The sequence below is a fragment of the Vidua macroura genome, chromosome 5 (assembly GCF_024509145.1).
Source record: "Vidua macroura isolate BioBank_ID:100142 chromosome 5, ASM2450914v1, whole genome shotgun sequence".
Classification (NCBI taxonomy): Eukaryota; Metazoa; Chordata; class Aves; order Passeriformes; family Viduidae; genus Vidua; species Vidua macroura.
The window spans coordinates 70841176-70860608 of record NC_071575.1 but is presented as its reverse complement, the minus strand read 5'-3'; the positions used below and the strand labels follow the sequence as shown (position 1 = coordinate 70860608).

The 19433-nt window shown below is 50.0% G+C and overlaps 1 protein-coding gene across 1 annotated transcript in view; it reads left to right on the top strand.

The window, feature by feature from the left end:
* The window catches only part of PLXNA4 (plexin A4), a 414284-nt gene that overhangs the window by 290565 nt on the left and 104286 nt on the right, over nt 1-19433 (top strand). Inside the window, exons 5-6 of the mRNA XM_053977321.1 lie at nt 13756-13879; nt 17046-17199. Of these exons, the coding sequence (XP_053833296.1) occupies nt 13756-13879; nt 17046-17199 (278 nt within the window). The remainder of the gene's footprint in view (nt 1-13755; nt 13880-17045; nt 17200-19433) is intronic.

Here is a 19433-nt window from a genome sequence, read left to right as displayed (position 1 = left end):
ACTGGCATCCATTCCTGTGGGGAAGATTAAAAAAAAAAAAGAAAACCAATCAAACCCAAAGAGAATTAAAAAGTGGAGCCTTTGCCTTTGAGCCAGTGCTCCCAACAGCAGGCATTGCAGGTTGGGCAACCAGCAGCAGGGAGGGGGCTCTGAACCACTCGAGCCTTGGCCCGAGCCACAATCCCAGGACAAAGTCAACACCTTGGGTGGAAAATTAAATCAATGAAGCAGCAGGAGCCAGAAAGCAAACGATGCACCGGCAGCAGAGCCGGCTTCCAAATTGAAATATGTTTGCTGGGGATTGTCCATTGGCTTGGGGAGTTATTATTTCCATTTCTCTAGTTATGAATTAATTTCTAGAGGACTTAATCATCCCCTCCCTTTTCCCCTGCACAACCCCCTCTTCCCTTCTCCTTCTAATTTTCCACTTGACTGGGGATCCTCTGACAGTGAAAATTCAGGCTTAGAGGAGGTCCACGCAAGCTGCTCCATTAGGCTGGATAATCTCATTGGAACCAGTGGCTTGAATAATAACACCTTCACCTCCTGCACAGCACCTGATTCCAACGGCACTTAACACCCTGGGCTGGAGGGATGGATACACAGGAGAAGGGGAAGGGGAAGGGGTGAGGCAGAGCCTGCACCGAGCACCCTCTGTCCCCTGGATCTGCTCATCTACCAAGGGCACTTCTACAGTTTGAGATAAAAGCCTTCTCCATTGCTGGGGCATCACAGAACCATCGTGTTGGAAAGACCTCAAAGATCATCAGACTCAAACTTTGTCTTAAAACCCCCCCTGCCCACTAAACCATAGAGCCAAGTGCCACATCCACTCATTTTTTGAACATTTCCAAGGACGGCGACTCCACCGCTTTCTTGGGAAGCCTGTTCCAATGCTTAACCACTCTTTCAATGAAGAAACTTTTCCTAAAATCCAACCTGAACCTCCTCTGTCACGACTTGAGGCCATTTCCTCTTGTCCTGTTGCTCATTACCTGGAAGGAGAGACTGAAAACTGGGAGGTGCAATTAAAACCTGAGTTCTGCCACCAACCCATAAGATGGATAGCTTGAATCCAGGATTCTGGATTGGATGTTGACCCTGAAGGACTTCAAGCAGGACATTTTTTGCCCTTCAAGGGCGTAGCTGGACTCCTGTCCATCACAAATTAGCATGTTGGGTGAAGACAACTCATACAGGTGGATGAGGGACAACATCATGAAACTGCACTTGAATTCCTACCTCCTTCAGCACTCCCAACCTTTTCCAACCACCTACCCACACTGGATCCCTCCTGTCACAGCGTCAGCCAGAAGGAATGGTCACTCCCATCACATCCCCCAGTGCAGCCTGTCTGGCTCACCCAGCATTCCCAGGCGTGCCCAGAGAGCAGCACCACACAAGCTGTGTCCAGAAATTATGTGCTTTTAAAGGGCAGGGAACTAGGAAATGAGCCTGGGAGATGGACACCTGGAATGTGTAATGGATGGCTCCATCACCGTGCATCCGACAGCCCAGCCTGCTCGAGGTCACCCACAGCACCAGGGCGATTCCTCAGTGCTTAACCCACCCCTTCCAGCCAGGCACAGATGGGGGGAAATCCATCCATCACCAGCTGACAGCGTTTTCCTGGCAGCTGGAGCGTGAGCTGGGGTTCCTGGTGTAGCCTCAGGTCAGGGAGTGCTTCCCAGAGCCTCATGGTGTGAGGTGGGGCGTGCCAGACCTGATTGGTTCGGGAGAATTACTCCTAAAATAGTAATAATTAAAATGTAAAAAAACAAAACAACCACCACCACCACCACCACCACCAATAATAATAATAATAGTAATAGTAATAATAATAATAATAATAATAATAATAATAATAATAATAATAATAATTCCTTTTGGCTGTATGTTCAAATTACCAGAGGGATGAAGCCAGGATTGCTTTCAGGCTGTTTTGGAGCCCAAAAATTTTCTGTTTCTGTTTCTTATGGCTTGGCTCTGGATGGATCCTCCCTCCACTCCAAACCTCTCTGCAGAGCCAGCTCAAGAGGAGGCTTAGGAAGAGAGAAACTCAGCTTGTTCCCTGACTTTTTGTCTGGATCAGGCTTGGGCAGAGAAAGGCAGCGAGACTAAAATTAAAATCCTTCTCGCTCTATTATTCCTCTTATCATTCTTCCCCCCAAATTCCCTTTCCTAGAAGGAGCTGGGGTGTGAAAGGCAGAATTCTTATTGTTTTTGTCTGAGCTGGGGAGAAATGCTGATTTAAGTAGCTGGGAAGCTCCAGCTCTGATCCAAAGCCTGTGCATTGGTCATGTGAGGGTCTGAAAACTGCCATGGAAACACAGCTTCTCCTCATTTCTGATCTCTGTTCACCTGTTGAAGGCGGTGCATCCAGCTCAGCCCAGCCTTTTTCCTTGCTCCAAGGAAACAAATAGCTAAGGGATGGATCCAGAGCTTCAGGCATGTCTGAGTGGGGCTGGTGGAGGTGCATGGGTGCCTTTTTCAGGTGGCAAATCCCATCCCACTGATTTCACATCCCACAGGGTGGGCTGAGAGGTTCCTTGGTTTATTTTTCCCAATTCCCTGCACAGTCTCTTCTCCCACCAGAGCCATGGAGCTTCTGGAGAGTCCCTTTCCAGGCCTGTGTGGTAATGGGGACTCGATGCAACTCCCTCTGTGCTATCCTGTGGCTTTTCTGACTGCTCATTGCAGAAATTCTGCTTTTCCTGCAGAAAAGTCTGGGCCCAGAGGGAGGAATTGTCTCTGCCAGGAGCAAATGCTGGAGTTACAGCACCCATCACTGTAGGCTTTGCTGTTGGGGGACATGGGCAGAGGGATGGATGGATGGATGGATGGATGGATGGATGGATGGATGGACGGACGGACGGACGGATGGATGGATGGATGGATGGATGGATGGATGGATGGATGGATGAATGTATGGATGATGGATGGATGATGGATGAATGATGGATGGATGGATGATGGATGGATGGATGGATGGATGGATGGATGGATGGATGGATGATGGATGGATGATGGATGGATGATGGATGGATGGATGATGGATGGATGGACAGAAGGATGGATGGATGGATGGATGATGGATGGATGGATGGATGGATGGATGGATGGATGGGTGGATGATGGATGGATGATGGATGGATGGATGATGGATGGATGGATGGATGGATGGATGGATGGATGGATGGATGATGGATGGATGGATGGATGATGGATGGATGGATGGATGGATGGATGATGGATGGATGGATGATGGATGGATGGATAAGGAGGAGAGAAGGAGCTTATCAGCAGTGTGAAAATAGAGGTATTGGTGAAGATCAAGAGGAGCAGTGGGTGGGGAGAATCTGGTTTGAGAAACTCTGTGGGATCCCCTCTACCTTGCACTTTTCTGGGCAAAACTGTTCCAGAGGTTTCCAGGGGTGGGGATTTGGATGAAAAGTGTTCAGGAGGCCTGATCAGTCTATCCCATTGAGCCTGGCAGGGATTCAGTGTCTGTGCAAGTGGGGACTCCTTACAGTGCACTTCCCATGGCTCCCTGGAAAACCTCCTTGAACACAGATCCTCATTTGCCTTTTAAGAGACAAGGCTGAAGTGGCACCAAACCCTCCACCAAACCCTCCACCCTTCCAGCTCTCACTGTAGCCTTGAGGAAGCCTCAGCACCACCTCTGAGCAGAACACCCCAAGTCTGACCTTTCTGAAGGCAAGGGCACCTCCCATCATCTTCACCAACAGATATTTGGCATTTGGACCACAGTGACAGGGAAAACACCAAATTAATTTCCTTGGAGTTACTCGAGAGAAGCTCCCAGGAAGATTTCAGGGATGATGCTCTGAATCGGGCCAGGAACAAAGAACTTCAGCCCCTTTGAACAGATTATTTGCATCAGCCCTTGCAGAGGAGAGCATGTAGGAGCACGGGAGAGTGTAGGTGTTATCAGCCCAGGTTCTGGGGAAGACACTCACAAATATTATTAGCATGAATAGGAAGCACCATGATAGGATGCTCTCTGGGAAAAGTAATTTTGTTCATTAATTACTTGCCTTATCTAGCAACCTCGTTCCCTTTCTCTCACTTTCTTCTTCTTTTAATTTTCTTAAAACAACTCTAAGTGAATTCAGTGCAGGGAAAGTTATTTTGCTGCCTCCTCAGAGACAGGAGCTTGTATAACTCAGGTAGCCTTCAGCTGAGCCTTCAGGGGTTTTTCCATCTTCATTTGAAGCTCAGCCATTCATGGGTGGAGGGCAAAAGGCAGATTCCAGGTGGATTCCTGTGATTCCTTTCTTGTGGACCACCTCAGTGCCCTGGACTGGCTTCAGTTCTCATGCCTTTGGCTCGAGTTCTGCCTCATGCCTGTGATTTTTGTGCTCTGAGATTCTCCTCCTGCTTTAAGCTACCGGGCTCATGTTGTGCCTGGTAAGTTCAGCAGCAAAAGGACCTGGAGGGCTGTGATTGAAGGGGCAGCAAAGCAGAGACCCTGCATCTTCAGAGATGTCCTTTCCTTGTGTCTTTGACCCTTGCAGGAGGCTGGGAAGGGTCAGAGGATGGAGGCAGGAGATCCCCATCCTCCCAGATGTCACACACAAAGTGCTGGCTGTTTTCAGGCTGCTTCTGCAGCAGGAAATTATTTAGGAATGGATTTTAGGAAGGAATTCTTGGCTTTGAGGGTGGTGAGGCCCTGGCACAGGGTGCCCAGAGAATCTGTGGCTGCCCCTGGATCCCTGGAAATGTCCAAGGTTGGGTGAGGCTTGGAGCAACCTGGTGTGGTGGAAGGGTTCCTGCCCATGGATGATCTTTATTGTCCCTTCCAACCTGAGCCTGTGCATGAGTCCATGATCCCGTGATTCACTGAGGAACTCCACTCTTCCATAACAACCAGCTGAGCTGTGGATTTCACCCAGACCCCCTCCCTCATTCCCACATCCTCCTTCCCCCCGTGCCAGCAAACGATTTCCACTCCTTCACTGGACAAAGGATCCAGGTTTCCAGGGATTTGCTGCTCAAATCACTGGTCCCTGGCCACACCCTAGCCATGTTTGAGCTGGGGTGGTCCTTGGGGCCACCTCTGAACCTTTGTTCAGCCGCGGGGCTTGGGACCACCCCATCACATCCCCAATTTGTTGGTCTGTTCCATTTTTTCAGTTTGACTCTTGCCTGCAGGTACAGCCTGGCTTGCCATGGGCTCTGGCTGGGCTGGGAATTCTCAGATTTTCCCCTGGAGATGGGGGAAAATGGAAAACCATTGTCTCTTATCCTGCCTTGATCCAGGACAGGATCTGGGCTACTCGTGGTTGCATTTGATGCTCCAACCCTACCTCCTCCAGGCAGGGCCAAGACAATCTGCAGCTCTGGAAATCTAGGGAGAGGGGCTGGGGGAAAGGAGAAGGGGCATGAAATCCCCCAAAGCAGGAGGGAAGGATGCTGAAACTTGGGGAGAGGGGCTCAGGGCTCAGGGAAGGGGCATGAAATTCCCCAAAGCAGGGGGAAGGATGCTGAAACTTGGGGAATGGTGCTGGGGGAAAGGAAAAGGGCCATTAAATCCCCCAAAGTAGGGGGGAGGGATGCTGAAACTTGGGGAATGGTGCTGGGGGAAAGGAAAAGGGCCATTAAATCCCCCAAAGCGGGGGGGAGGGATGCTGCTTGTGGAGCTCTTGGCTTTGTAGGGCGGGAGATGGAGGAGTAAATCCCTTGCACCCACGCCCCGTGGGGCTCCGGGGGTGGGCTCGCACAATTGCTGGGATGGAGGGAGGAGCCCACCTGGGGACAGAGATAAGGGGCGGGCGGGGGGATTGCGGTTCCGCAGCATAAGCCGGCGGAGTTATCAGGGCAGAAACTCGGCTTCTATTACCATGCATTAGAATAGATTAGCAGGCAGAGCAATTAGCAGCCTCACTCCGTTTTGGCCAAGTGACAGGGGTGGTGGTGCCGGGGAGAGGCAGCTTTGGCAGGGCAGATTTTCCCTCCCCAAACTGCAGCCCAAAGACAAGGATGGAGTTCTGCTCTTTCAAACCAGGACTGCCCCGCTGGGACATTGAGAACAGCAGCAGGGTGAGCTTTGGATGGTGGTCTGAAGACTTCTGTGGCTTGTGGTCCCTTAAAAATTGCCCTGGGGAGATGCAAAGCTCCAGAATGAATTCCAGGTTTTTTTGAGTTTCTACTTTCAAGCCTCTTTGGAAAAATCTACAGACCTCTTGGTGCCCAAATAGCACCCGTTAAAGACCCTGCAGCTTTTACTCCTCACAGTGGCTTTCCCCCACTTTGTCCAGTTCATCTTTGATGCCCAAACAGCAGCTTTTGGGGAGTTGAGCCTGTTTGTGGTTAGAGCCAAAGATGAAATATTCGACTCCTTCCTCAGGTACTCACGAAGTTTCTGGGAAAACTCCTCACCAGCAGGACAGGTTTCCCAGCAATAATCCTGTGCATTATCCCAGCTCAAATTTGTCACTTCTCCTGGAGCATCTCCTGCCTTTTTTGTCCAGAATGGAGTATCCTGGGCAGATGGTCAAATTTAACTTCTTGGTGCCAGGGAGAGCTAAATTTCAGCCATGCCCTGGGCAGCCTGGAGGCCAAACAGAGAGGGCAGGGAGGGAGTGGGGTATCCACCACGGGGCCATGTAAAGTTTAAGGTCAATTATGTCTGTGTCTCGACATTTATGGCATTCCTGTTCTCGGGACCCCGAGAGAACCCGGAAATGTCAAAACATTGCTAAAACTGACCTTAAACTTTACATGCGAGTGGGACTGAATCTTCTCCCTTTTCCTGGCTCCAGCCAGAAAATTGCTTTGGCTGCAGCAGAGGGAAAGGCAAATTTCAGCTGCTCCCTCCTTCCCCAGCCTTGCTCCCCTCTGGTGATAAAGCCACCACAGGAGACCCACATCTGGCTCTGAACATTGGTCAGATTTGGGCTAAAACAAACCTCTTAATCCATCCCCAGATTCCTTCAATTGCGCTGTTCTTCTCTCACCCCTCTTTCTGACTGGAAAATCAAAGAAACTTTTCTCCACTAAGGAGCGAAGCTGTCACATTGCATCTCATCCCGAAAGAGGGACCAGACTGATGAGACTGAGCAGGATATTTCGGATCTCCAGAGCCTCCCGAAGCCAAGCATCTCCGTCCTGCCGTCCCTTTGCCAGACTGCTGCCCCCAGCCCTGGCTGAAAATGCCATTCCGAGGGTTTGCACTTGGCTTCCGCCGAGCTCCCTCTGCTGATCGCCTTCCAAAAGGCATCTCAGAAAGAACCTCCGAGAGAACATCTGCCTGTTCTTCACGGGAACAAGGACAGGCAGCCCTGGCTGATGCTGCAAGGCTGGTCTGGGGATCCTGTGGGGCATCACCACGTGCTTGTTTGAGGAACGTAACCCTCTGCCAGAAGCTGGGGCTTTGTGGAGGAGAGAGAGGGAAACCCAAGGGATGCAGCAGTGCCAGAAATCCCTCTGCCACCTCCTAGGTTCTGCGCTGCTCCAGCTTGGCCTAGAAGAAAAATTCTGGTGTGTTACGAGACCAAAGATTTGACAAAAAGTCACTATTTCTGTTAGGAATTAGAGAATCCCAGGATGGTTTGGGTTGAAGGGACTTTAAAGCCCATCCAGTGCCACCAGCAGGAACACCTTCTACTGTCCCAGGGTGCTCCAAGCCCATCCAACCTGGCCAGGGACAATTCCATGGTTGGGACATCCCCAAATCACCCTTCCCCTCAAGGAAAACAAGAGCTGCTGCCAGACCATGCCTGCACCCCCTCTTAGATTTGAGACCCCAAATTTTTTGATCTGTTCAGTTTTTTCAGTTTGACCCTTGTGTGGCTTGCCGTGGACTCTGGCTGGGCTGGGAAATCTCAGATTTTCCCTTGGAGAATCTTCCCTTGGGCTGGGAATTCTCAGCTTTTCCCTTGGAGATGGGAGAAATGGAAAATCATTGTCTCTTACCCTGTCTTGATCCAGGACAGGGGGAACCATCTGGGCTACTCGTGGTCTTCCAAGTGAGACCTAAACCAGATTTCCCTGAAAGATTCCCCACATCTTCTGTAGCCTCCACCTGTATTTTTTTCTTGGATGTCTCTATCCAACACACCTAGAAAGGAGACCACTGGAGGTGGTGGTGTGAGTGAGGGAGGCAGAGGGATAATCTGAGGAAAAAAAAGAAGGGAACATGTTGAATTTTAAGGGGAAAAACTAAAGAGAGGTGAAAAAAAAAAGAGAGGGAACTTTGCCCAAGCTGCAAACACACCACTGGGAAGAGGTGAGGATTGGGATAGGACAACATCTCCATCTTGCACAAGTGGAGGACCCCAGTGTGAGGGACCCTACACCACAAAAAAAAGCTCAGGAATGAACAGTTTGGGGGTGGAAATGAGAATTCCAACATGAAACTTGTACCCTATCAAAATATCCCACCCTGGCCTGGTGACCCCTCCTCCCTGGTGTGGCTGGGAGTGCCCTGATGGCCACCCCCATTGGAGGGAAGGTGTGAGGAAAGGGGGGCTGAGATGATCCATCAGAGGGTGAGAGAATTTATCCCCCGAGGGAAATGTCACTGTTTAGAGCCAGAAAGGAAAACTGAAATGTCAAAACCTTTTGCAAAAGAGTGATTCCAGCAAATTACCCGATTGGAGGTGGTGGAAAGGTGTCATTTGGACTTGCTGGGATGACCCAAACCATTGAGCTGTCTCTGAGCTTTGCCATCAAACACAGATTTTTCACGTCCCTCTCCTTCCCTGAGAACCCACCTGAACGCCCAGAGTCAAAAGAAAACTGCTGTGCATCGAATGGTGAGGCTTCTCCAAAAAGGATTTATTTCCTTAGAATTTATTTCTGGGAATTAAAAATTTTGGATGGTATTTTTTTTTCCCCTGAATAAAAAAAAAATTTTAAAAAAAATTACATCATGTGCTAATTGCCACTTGCAAAAAGTCCCCAAATGCTCTGTTCTGAGCAGCAATTTCTGATCAGATCCACTCTTTTGTCTTGAAATTTGTTAGTAATTTCCATTGCCAGAAAACTGACTTTTTTTGGGTCTCACATTCAAAAAGCTGGATATTTTAGTCTGCTTCTTGGGAAATTATGGGGGGAAAAAGTAAAACAGAATCCAAATCTTCTCCTTTTTCAACCGTTATGGTTATGAGTAGGCAAGGCTCGGTCAGGTGAAAAATAAATGTCATTTCTGGGGGGGGCTGGGGGGGTTTATGTGTGTAGGGTGGTGGTTTGGGGATTTTTGTCTAGGACAGGATGATGGAGATGTGTCTTCACTGAGAGTCTGGGCTTGGTTTGACCAAGGCAGAAGAACACCTCCCATCCCTCCAGAGGTGGAATAGCCTTGCCCCTCTGCAGCCTGGGTTTGCAGGGTGTGGCCCCAGCTTTAGGTCCCTGATTTAGGGATTTAGTGATGATTTCTTTTGTCCAAACCAGGCTTACCAGGGCTTTGCCCTGCTCTCAGTCTGTGCCTCACTTTCCTGTCTCTGCCTGCTAATTCCAACCTCATGGAGGTATCCTGAAGTTTAATTAGCTGCAGGCAAAGCCTTCTGAGATTCTTGGGGGAGAGACACGAGAGAAGAGGAAAGTATTAATTTAACATTATTAAAATAATTGGTTGGCTGGCGAGCAGAGGGTGAGCACCAGTGGTATTTATTCTTAATGGGAGATGAGGAGGAAATAACATTCCTCATGGTTCAGTGGTAGGAGCAGCTCCTCAGTGTTTGTGCTAATGGTTTTGGACAAAGCAGGACGCTTTGAATTGTTAAAGACACAGCTGATAATGAAAGAGCAGCTGCTAGTGAGACACCCAGAGAAGTGTCGTGTCTGCACCACAATCAAAACAAGCCCAAAGGGTGGGAGATGCTCTTTTAGGGGCCTGAAGTGGAATGTGGTGCCACTGGGTGGGAGCTACACATCCCCCAGGTATGGTGTGACTAGCAGGGAATTAGGGAGTGTGGCAGTGGGAAGGGATCTCGGTGTATGGGCACCCTCGGAGTGTTGGGGCTACAGGTATTTTATTAAAGCAAATTTGGCAGTAAAAGGGGTTTTCTTCTGTGTAAACAATAATAAACCCACCAGGTGAGAGTCACAGGAGCTCCCAGGGTGGACAATGACTGTCACCAGAGACAACAGAAATATGAGTTGAGGTCAGGGTATTTCATTATCCCTCCCTCAGCCTGGCTGCCTTCCAGGTGACCACTTTTATAGGCAGGGCCTGGAATTACTTATTTATTAAAAGTCCCATTTGCCTTTATTTACAGTTTGCTGAACTTCTGGGGCTGCCATGTCCCCTCTGGGCAGATGCCTTCTGTGACCAGATCCTTTGTCACTTTTGTTCCTGCATCTCAGCCTTCACCACCCAGGGATCTGAGACTGGTGCTGGAGGGAAAGACTTTCCTCTGCACGTGTTGGAACAACTTTCTCTGCTGTTTTTTCCTCTCTTTGGGGAGGGCAGAACATTTTTGGCAGTGCAGAGGAAGGCTGGAGGGAGAAGGTTTCTTTGTGTCGGGTATCTCTTTCTGCTCACCTGAACTGTAGGATCACAGAAGGATTTGGGGTGGAAGGGACATTAAAGGTCATCCAGTTCCACCCCCTGCCATGGGCAGGGACTATCCCAGGTTGCTCTAAGCTTTATGCAACCTTGGACACTTCCAGGGATGGGGCAGCCACAGCTTTTCTGAGGAACCTCTGCCAGGACCTCACCACCCTCTGAGTAAAGAATTTTTTTGTAACATCCAACTAAATCTCCCTTCCTTCAGGGCAATCCATCACAGGAAAACCCACCAGGTTTTGCCTCTGGAGAACCTCAGCTGCAGGTGCTGGGCAGACACCTTGGGTGATGTGTGAACCCACAGGGTGCTCCAGCTTAGGATAGATAATGTGGTGATGGGAGAGGAGATGGGGGAAACCCTGGACAAAATGCTCTGGAGAAGAGCCACCATCACTCCTTTCTGCATGCACAAACCTGCCAAACCCACTGGCAGGTGGCTCCATCCCTTCAGATTTGATTCCTGAAGCAGCTGTGGTCACTCACTTGGGGTGTTGACCCCAGAGCCTGAACCCTGACCCAGAGCCCAGCTCAGCAGAACTCCCCCACCACCAGACTCCAGCACCAGGCACAGGTATTCAGAGCTTTTCCAACTGAGGAATTGCATTGAAAAAGTCAGACAGTGAAAGTCAAAAGTTAGGAAGTGGCAGAATTGAGGTCACCGTGGAAAAAAGGAATAATAACCTGTGATCCTGTAATTAAAATGTGGCTTGCAGTGTGTGAGTGCAGGCAGCAGATTTGGAAGTACAGAAGCTGCTTTCAGTCTGGCAGTCCCTAATTCCTGAGACCCTGACACAGCAGCCTTAACATTATATTAAACCCAGGCTTAGCTTGGTTTGGTTTTTCATAAATTCATTATTTGGATGACATTATTTTCACCTTTTGGCAGATATCAAGGCTGCAAGGCACATCAGTCTAATATTGAGCAAGAGTTTGGTCCAAAAAAGTTAAGTGTTTTGAATGTGCCTGACCTGTAAACAGCAAGATAAAATGTGGATTATTATATTCCTGCTCAGTGGTGAAATTGGGAATACAAACCACATTCCTGGATGCTTAATCCATATCCATAGATTTGAACTGAGCCTGTTTAATTTTAGAAAATCCAGATATTTCTGTTGTGCTGCAGCTGAAGGAAATAAATGGGAGAAAACAGAACATATTGAAGAATTTGGGCACTTGTGGTTTGATTCTGAGCCCAAAAAGTTTTCCCTTCCAAGCTATTCCCAGGAGAGGAGTTCCCACACCCTGTGGAGTTTTAATAGGATTGCTGTGGCTGTTTGTTTTATGGAAGTGCTTGGAAAAAGCTCAGGTCAGCATTTTGCCTTTTGGCTCTCATGCCACCATGTGGGACTTACAGTTTTGGGGGTATATAGTGGGCTATTGGTCCAACCCTCTGGAGAGTGCCCATTTAAAATTCCTGTTCCAGCATGTGGCAGTGCCAGAGGAGATTTAATGGGATGAGGGCTCCTGGGGAGCAGAGAGCAGGAGCTGCAGCGCTCCTTTTGCTCTCTCAAACCTGCAAAGTGTGCTGAGAATGGCCAAAATATCCCTTCATGGATCCTGCCTCTGGAAATACAGAACTTTCCTCTGCCAGAAAGACGGAGAAATTGGAGTTTGGAGTTGGGGTGTTCACTTTATCTAGTCAGCCACTAGAGAGAAGCCAAGCCCTGAAGTTTTAGGCAGCCCCAAGCTTTGTAACATTTGCATTAACCATTTACAGAGTTTTTTGGCATGTGTTTCCATGGATCCCCATCTGCAAATCCCCATGCACAAGGGTGCAGTCTCTGCTCCAAAGAGGAGGGATGCTGAGGGGTGATCTTGGAGCTCCAGCAGCCCCCAGGTTCTCTCACAAGTGAGACTCTGAAGTCTGGGAGCGGGTGAATAATTTAACATCCGCACTTAAGTCTTTATAGCTGGTTTTAATGGGGGGTAATAGCACTGCTAATAACAAAATCCATTGAAGACACCCTGTGCAAGTCCATAACATTAACTTAATGGCAGGAGGTAATTGGCATGCAGCTGGAGCTGTCCTTTTGGATTAACCCTGTGGATTTCCAGGCAGACACCTTCCTTGGAGCAATGGCCTTGGCAGCGTGTGTGGAGTGAAATACAGATGTGGTTTATGTTAAACAAGTGCAAACCTGGGTGGAAATTTCCTGTCATTAGCCACCAATCCACTTTTCTGGGTTGTGTTTGCACCACACAGGTGAGATGAGGAGTAGTGACAGCACTGAAAACATCAACAATTAGTGGGTGGTGTGAACTTCATGCATTTGTGCAGCCCAGGTGTGAGCACACACAAATTTCACTGAGCTGTCACTTATTGGGAACACCTGAATTCTTATGATTCAACTCTCAGCACTTCTAGTCAGCCATTTTCAAGGCATGTTGAATTATACTCTTTTCTGACCTAGAGATGGGGCAACTGAGAGGCGTTTTAAAAACTTTTATTCTATTTTTAGTCTTATGAGAAGGGTGAGGCAACAGAGATGTTATAATTCATGCCATCACAATCAGAAGCCACCTATTTCTTCATTACAAAACACTATAAACGTTTCTTGGTCTATCCCACAAAGGCAGATGCAAAAAATTCCTTAATCTGCAGGGAAAACTGCTTGGGGGGTGACCCCATCCCAGAAGTGAGGTACCAGCAGCCCAGAGGCTCCACAAGTGTGCAGGAGGGACAAAAACCATGGGCTGTGCATAGCTTCTCTACAAGGACAGCCCTGCCTGAGGTGTCCCACAGCCCTTGGACAGGAGGGTTTGAAGGGCTGGGGGGTTTGGCCCAGGGAAGGTCGTGCTGGACCTGCTGTGTGGGTGGAGAGACAGAGAATTCCTGCAGCTGGGATGGAGCTTTCACCCATCACCCTCCCTCCTCTTACAGCTTCCTTGCACCTCCCCAGCCTGCTTGAGTAATTCCACAGCTGCCAGCACCAGAGTTAATGCTGTCAGGCACACGGTGGGGCTCTTGGGAATGTCCTGTGCAGGGCCAGGAGTTGGACAGGATGATCCTAGCGGGTCCCTTGCAGCTCAGGATATTCTCCATGATCCCACGAGCCGGAGCGCGCCAGGGCGCGAGTGTGGTTTTCCACTTGTGCCATCCCAAAGAGCACAGAGCCGACTTTGTATCCACACAAATTGCTGCTCCCACATCCCAGAGCTGTCCCCACCCTGCCAGCCCGGCTCTGTGCTCACCCTGTGCCTGTCTGTTCCTGTTTCCCCAGCTGCACGAGGAAGGAGCGGTGCGAGCGCTCCAGCGAGCCGCGCAGATTCGCCTCGGAGATGAAGCAGTGCGTCCGCCTCACCGTGCACCCCAACAACATCTCCGTCTCCCAGTACAACGTTCTGGTGAGGAATGACAATCCCTGCCCCTCTCCTCGGGTTTAACCTGCCCTTGCAGCGTGGCAGATCCAGGGATTCAGCGGCAAGAGGTTCTCCAGACTCCGTTAACTTCCCCAGCAGCTCTTGTGGTGCAGGCAAAGATTTGCCACAGGAGGACATTTTGGCATTGGTTATTCTCTGACATTTTGGCATTGGTTATTCTCTGTTTAGAAGTCTTGGAGTGGACTAGGAAGTCCTTATTGTCTGTGAGGGCAGGTCTGAAGGGACTCTGTGACCTGCAAGCGTTGAGTGCTGCCCTGGGAGAGGAATTGATTAATAGCTTTAGGCAAGGGACATTTTCATGGTAAGAAATTGCATTCTAGAAGAAAGCCAAGTGAAGGATGATATTAATTATGCCAGTGAGCTCCAACTTCCTATCATTTTGGATGGAAATGTCTCCTTCTAAGCCCCCAGGAAGTCCATCCTGCTCCAGCAGTAGCATGCAGAGCAGAGAGGCAAGATGCTGTGCAGAGGAACCCAAGGCTTCCAGGGCTCCTGCTGTCTCCTGTGACCTTCCACAGCACAAGGTTTAACCTTTCTGGCCTCAAGCTACTCAGTCAGCAGCCAAGGAAACCACAGAGAGAATGCTGGCAGAGCAGCAGATGATCCTGGTCGTTCCTGGGCTTGAGGCAGGAAATCTCTGCTGAAGATCTGACCAGTTTGTGGTTTCTCTCCTGACTCATGGCAGCAGCACCAGATGTGGTGAGATCCCAACATGCTCCAAGAAGGAGACAAAAACCCATTTCTCTCAGGCTACCAGTGCTCTGTCTTTTTGACAATGCTAATTTGGGCTGCAATTAAGTTGGCAACCCAGGCCCTAAAAGTTCCATCTCTAGACAAGCTGGTCATTAGCCCCACACCCTGAAAGGCCCAAATGGAATTGCTCAGCTGCCAGACACCTTCCAGGTGGCAGGTTTGGATTTCTCCAGGGATAATGAAATCAGCCTTTCAAAGCCTGCATGTCCAATCATTGCTGCTTTGTTTCAGCCTCTTAACTTTGCTGTGACTTTACTTTCCCCAGGCTTCAAACAAAACTGATCTGAGACATCTTAAGTTCTTTGTTCTTCTGGGAGTTCAAGGTTTCCTTTCCGTATTCTCTCAGTAGCTGTTGAATTCTTTCATGTTGGAATAAATCCTGGGGGACTGGCTGGCTCGGGGCGACTGAAAATGATAACAGAATAAGAGACCTTTGCCTCTGGGTTACTCCCAGGGTGAGTCAGCCCAGAGCTGCTGGGATCAGAAGTTGCCATCATCTGTTACCCAACAATCTGCATGGGCATTTTGATGGAAGTCTCAGCCCAGTCCCAGCTAAACTGGTGACCCAGCTCATCCCATCACCAGAGGCAAACCAGGAGGGGAACAAACAGAGGGTTGATGGTGTCTTTGGCAAATCTCAAATCTAGAATGCTCGTGGAGGCAGAACAGGTGTTTGTGTGGTCAGCCATGCTTTTAAATTTTGGGCACTAACAGGGCCTTGGAAAATCTTACCTGAGTCTGTTTCAGCCCAGGGCTGCTGCTCTGAGAAGAGCTGCTGGCTGAGGGAAGGCTCCATGCTTTCCATGCTGTCCCAGGAGTGTGGGATGTAGGACTTCTTGTCTGCTTGGGGTGTGCACTGGCTCATGGTGTTTGTGGCCAAGCACTGGTCTGCCCACCCAGTGTCATCTTCTGCATGGCTCAGCTTCCTCCTGCATCATCCATGCCCAGAGGGAGATTTGTTAAGGAGGACATTCTTCACTGCTAGCAGGGAGAATTAATTCAGCCTCAGTGCTAAATCCATCCAAACAACAAAACCTTTTTCTTGTTCCCCATCTGAGACAAATAAAATCACCTTCCTCACTGCATAGGAATTCCCATGGCCCCACAATGATCCTACTCTCACAAAGGCTTTGTGGCATCCAGGGCTGAGGCCTGTTTGCTCAGCCTTCCTCCCTGCTGGTCCTCAGTGTGGAAAAACAGCTCCAGCCTTTCCCTAAGTGAGGAAAACACAGCGTGTGGGAGCACTGAGTGCTATGTCACCTTCTCATCCGTCCTGCTTTGTCACCTGGACTGACCCCTGCTCTTTGTGCTGCTACAAACAACACCTCAGCATGCACCTGTGTCTCCTTTCAGTGGCTGTCACCTCAGAGGGGGCCTCGGGGAGGAGGCAAGTGTGGAGAGCATCTGCATTTGAGCCTGTGCCGAGTGCTTGGCTCCAGCGTTCGGTCGCAAAACCGCTAAATTTACACCAATTACCAGGTGCTGGGGGTACCCTGGGGTGCCCCTCTGTGTTCAGGCATGACCTGGTGAGTTGAGCAGGACCCTCAGTGATGGAGAGCCGTGGGACAGGACCTTTGTTTGGGAAGTTGACAGCATGATTGTGCTCTTCCAAAGCATGGACATGGTGCAAACCAGCCCTGAGATTCGTTTTCCCATGACCATGAGCTATGCCAGAGGATGTTGTGAATTCTAAAAACATGGGGATATCCTCCTTCATGGCATTTTTTCCATATGGAACCCCAGGATAGCACGAGGAACCAAATGGTTCTTCAGTGGGATGGGCAGGAGAGGTTTCTGTGCCTGTAGAGAGAGGGTATTTTTTGTGGTGGACTGAAGGCTGTAACTAGACTCTCCTCACACAGGAACTTGGGGACAGAGTGCTCCCCCCTGCTGGTGCTGGCAGAGCAGCCCGTAGAGAGTTAGACTGGAGCGCTCCAGTTTCTCTGGAGTCTGCAGAGTGCCTCTTGTGAGTAGCAGTCACCTTCTTCAGAAACCGCGGGCCCTGGGGGCCACCACAGCCCTGGAACCCACGGCTGGCTCCAAAGACTCCCTGCCTAACCTGACACCTGCATGACAGACAGCGAGCACTCCCTCCCCTGCACCTCCCAGCCGGCATTGGGACACTGCCGTGCAGGTGTCCCTGCACAGCCACCCGCCACCTGTGCCAGCATCAGCATCTCGTGCCCTCCCCTCCTCACTCGTCCCTCTCCCGAGTCGCTGCTTTCTGCTGAAGGAGGATGCTCTCTCTAGCAAGAGGCTCTTTGTCCGACCTCTCCAGTGTAATTCTCTCCTGCTGGCCCGGCTCTGTTGTTTGGCTGAGTGTTCTCTCTTCTCTCTTTTTCTGCCTCTCCTTCTCTCCCTCCGTCTTTGCCTGCAGCTGGTCTTGGAGACCTACAACGTCCCCGAGCTGTCAGCAGGAGTCAACTGCACCTTCGAGGACCTCTCGGAGATGGATGGGTTGGTGGTGGGCAGCCAGATCCAGTGCATCTCTCCAGCTGCCAAGGAGGTGCCCCAGATCATCACAGAGAATGGTGAGTATCCCACAGCTCCTCCACCACGCCTCTCCCTCCCATCCTCACCCCACACCCTGCGTCTCTCCTTGATGCCTTGTGAAGGCTGAGCTAGAACAGAGGCTGGGCAGAGCTAAAGAATAAAGCAGGGGTTTATGAAAAGGATCTCCTCCATGGATCCACCTTGGGCAGCACCAGAGCCCAGCCAGGGCTGCACCCAAGAGGAACCAAAATGGTCCCAAAATGCACGAGCGCTCCCGGGGGCTCTCACTGGGATCAGCTCTGCTCCATTTGCACCTTGCAGTTCATTGTCCCATTCCAGCTTTAGCCCAGGCACTCCCATCCTGCTTGTTTTTCTCTCTCCAGCCCACGCTGTTTGTGCTCCTGGGCCTGAGCTTTGGATCATTTGTCCTTGGTGCCCAGCTGGAGCAGGAATTGTTTTGTCTCTGTGCTCTGTGTAGAGAGCTCGCCATCCCATAATGTGAAGCTCAGACCCACACACTAAAGCAGCTCAGAATCTGAAAAATATAAAAGCAAAAACCTGAGGCATCATTCTGCATCCTCACAAAGCAGGATTTGGCTCCTGAGAGCCTGAGGAGAGGGCATGGAAAGCCCTGGGAGCAGGAGGGATGCTGGAGATGCACAGCAGCACATCATGGCACGAGCTGTGCGAATGTGGGAGCGTTTCAGGAGTGCAAACTTTGAGCTGCAACCACAACACCTGCACTGAGGTGCTCCTCTGTGTGACACGAGGTGTTTGCAGGCTGCCACCGAGTGGCAGTTGCATGTATCCAGCAAAGACAAGATGTGGATGTGGGATATTCCCTCTCCTTTTGGCCAGGCTGGAGTTACACACGAGGGGTACAGGCTCTCAGCACATCCAATCCCGTGTAACAGACAGAAATTCCTGCAGAGCTGGACAATCCTGTCTGTAATTTCACCCTGCTCTTCCCAGATTTAAGTCTGTGTGCTCAGCTCCCTGTCTCAATTCCTGGCCTTTACTGCTTTCAGCTGTTCTAGGTTTGCTTCTGGCTCCTTCTCCCAAAGTAGAAAAATGCCTTGTCTCCAAGGGTGCTTCCCCTATCCACAACTTCCTACACTTTTTTCTTTCCCTTTTCCAACAAACTTTCTGGGTAATTTCAAGAACTCCTGTGGCTCATTACAGGGATTTACTCTATAAACCTTGACCCTGCTATCACCCCTGTGAGACACAGAGAGGATGCTGCCAATTTTTATCCTTGGCTTCCTGTGAAAATTTACTGTAAAATTTGCCTCTGGGGATGCTCAGACCCCAGAAAATGAGGTCACCATCACCTCTGCTCTCCCTGAGCTGCACACAGCTGCTGTGCTCTCCACTGCAGTCCCGAAACAAGCTCTCAGGAGGTTGTCACCACTTTCAAGTCCCACTGAGTTATCAGTCATGTTTGCTTACCAAGACAGGCACCAGAAATTCCTTCCTTGGTATGGACATCTGTCTCAGGCCAGGCTATCATCAACCAGCAAACAAAAATAGCAGTGAAAGGTGGAGGCAGGACAAGAGGGAGAGATTTATCTGCTTTCAGGGCACCTGCAGCTTGTCTCAGCTTCAGAGCTGCTGCTCTGCACCTCTGCAAAAACCAAGTTCTCCCCACAGTGCCAGAGGCTGGATTTGAACCAAAGGATGTGTGACTATCCCACCTGAGGCCATCCAGTCCTCATATCCTGGTTTAGAACACCTGCAAGACACTGGCAAAGTCGTTAAATATGGCAGAGCAGAGGGGCAGCAGGGCCAAGCACTGGCAGCAAGATGTGTTCAGTGAAGTGTGTGGGGTGTGTGTGCCCCAAGGTGGGTGGGTGAGCACGAGGTGCTCGTTGTGACCCCTTGTCAAGTTCGCTCTGGCCTCATTGATTAATGAATCTTTCAGGTGAGGAGGAAAATTATGCAATTATAGACCAGTTTTGGTTGGAAGGGCCTGAAAGATGATCTCATTTCAACCCCTTGCCATGGACAAGGACACCTTCCACTGTCCCAGGTTGCTCCAAGCCCCGTCCAGCCTGGCCTTGGACAGTTCCAGGGATCCAGGGGCAGCCACAGCTTCTCTGGGCACCCTGTACCAGGGCCTCCCCACCCTCAAAGGGAATGATTTCTTTTTAATCTCCCATCTAAATCTGCCCTCTTTCAGTTTAAGGCCATTCCCCCTTGTCCTGTCACTCTGTGCCCTTTTATGAATAGCAGGGAAAGGGCCACCCAGGTAAATCCTGAATTAAACCTGGGT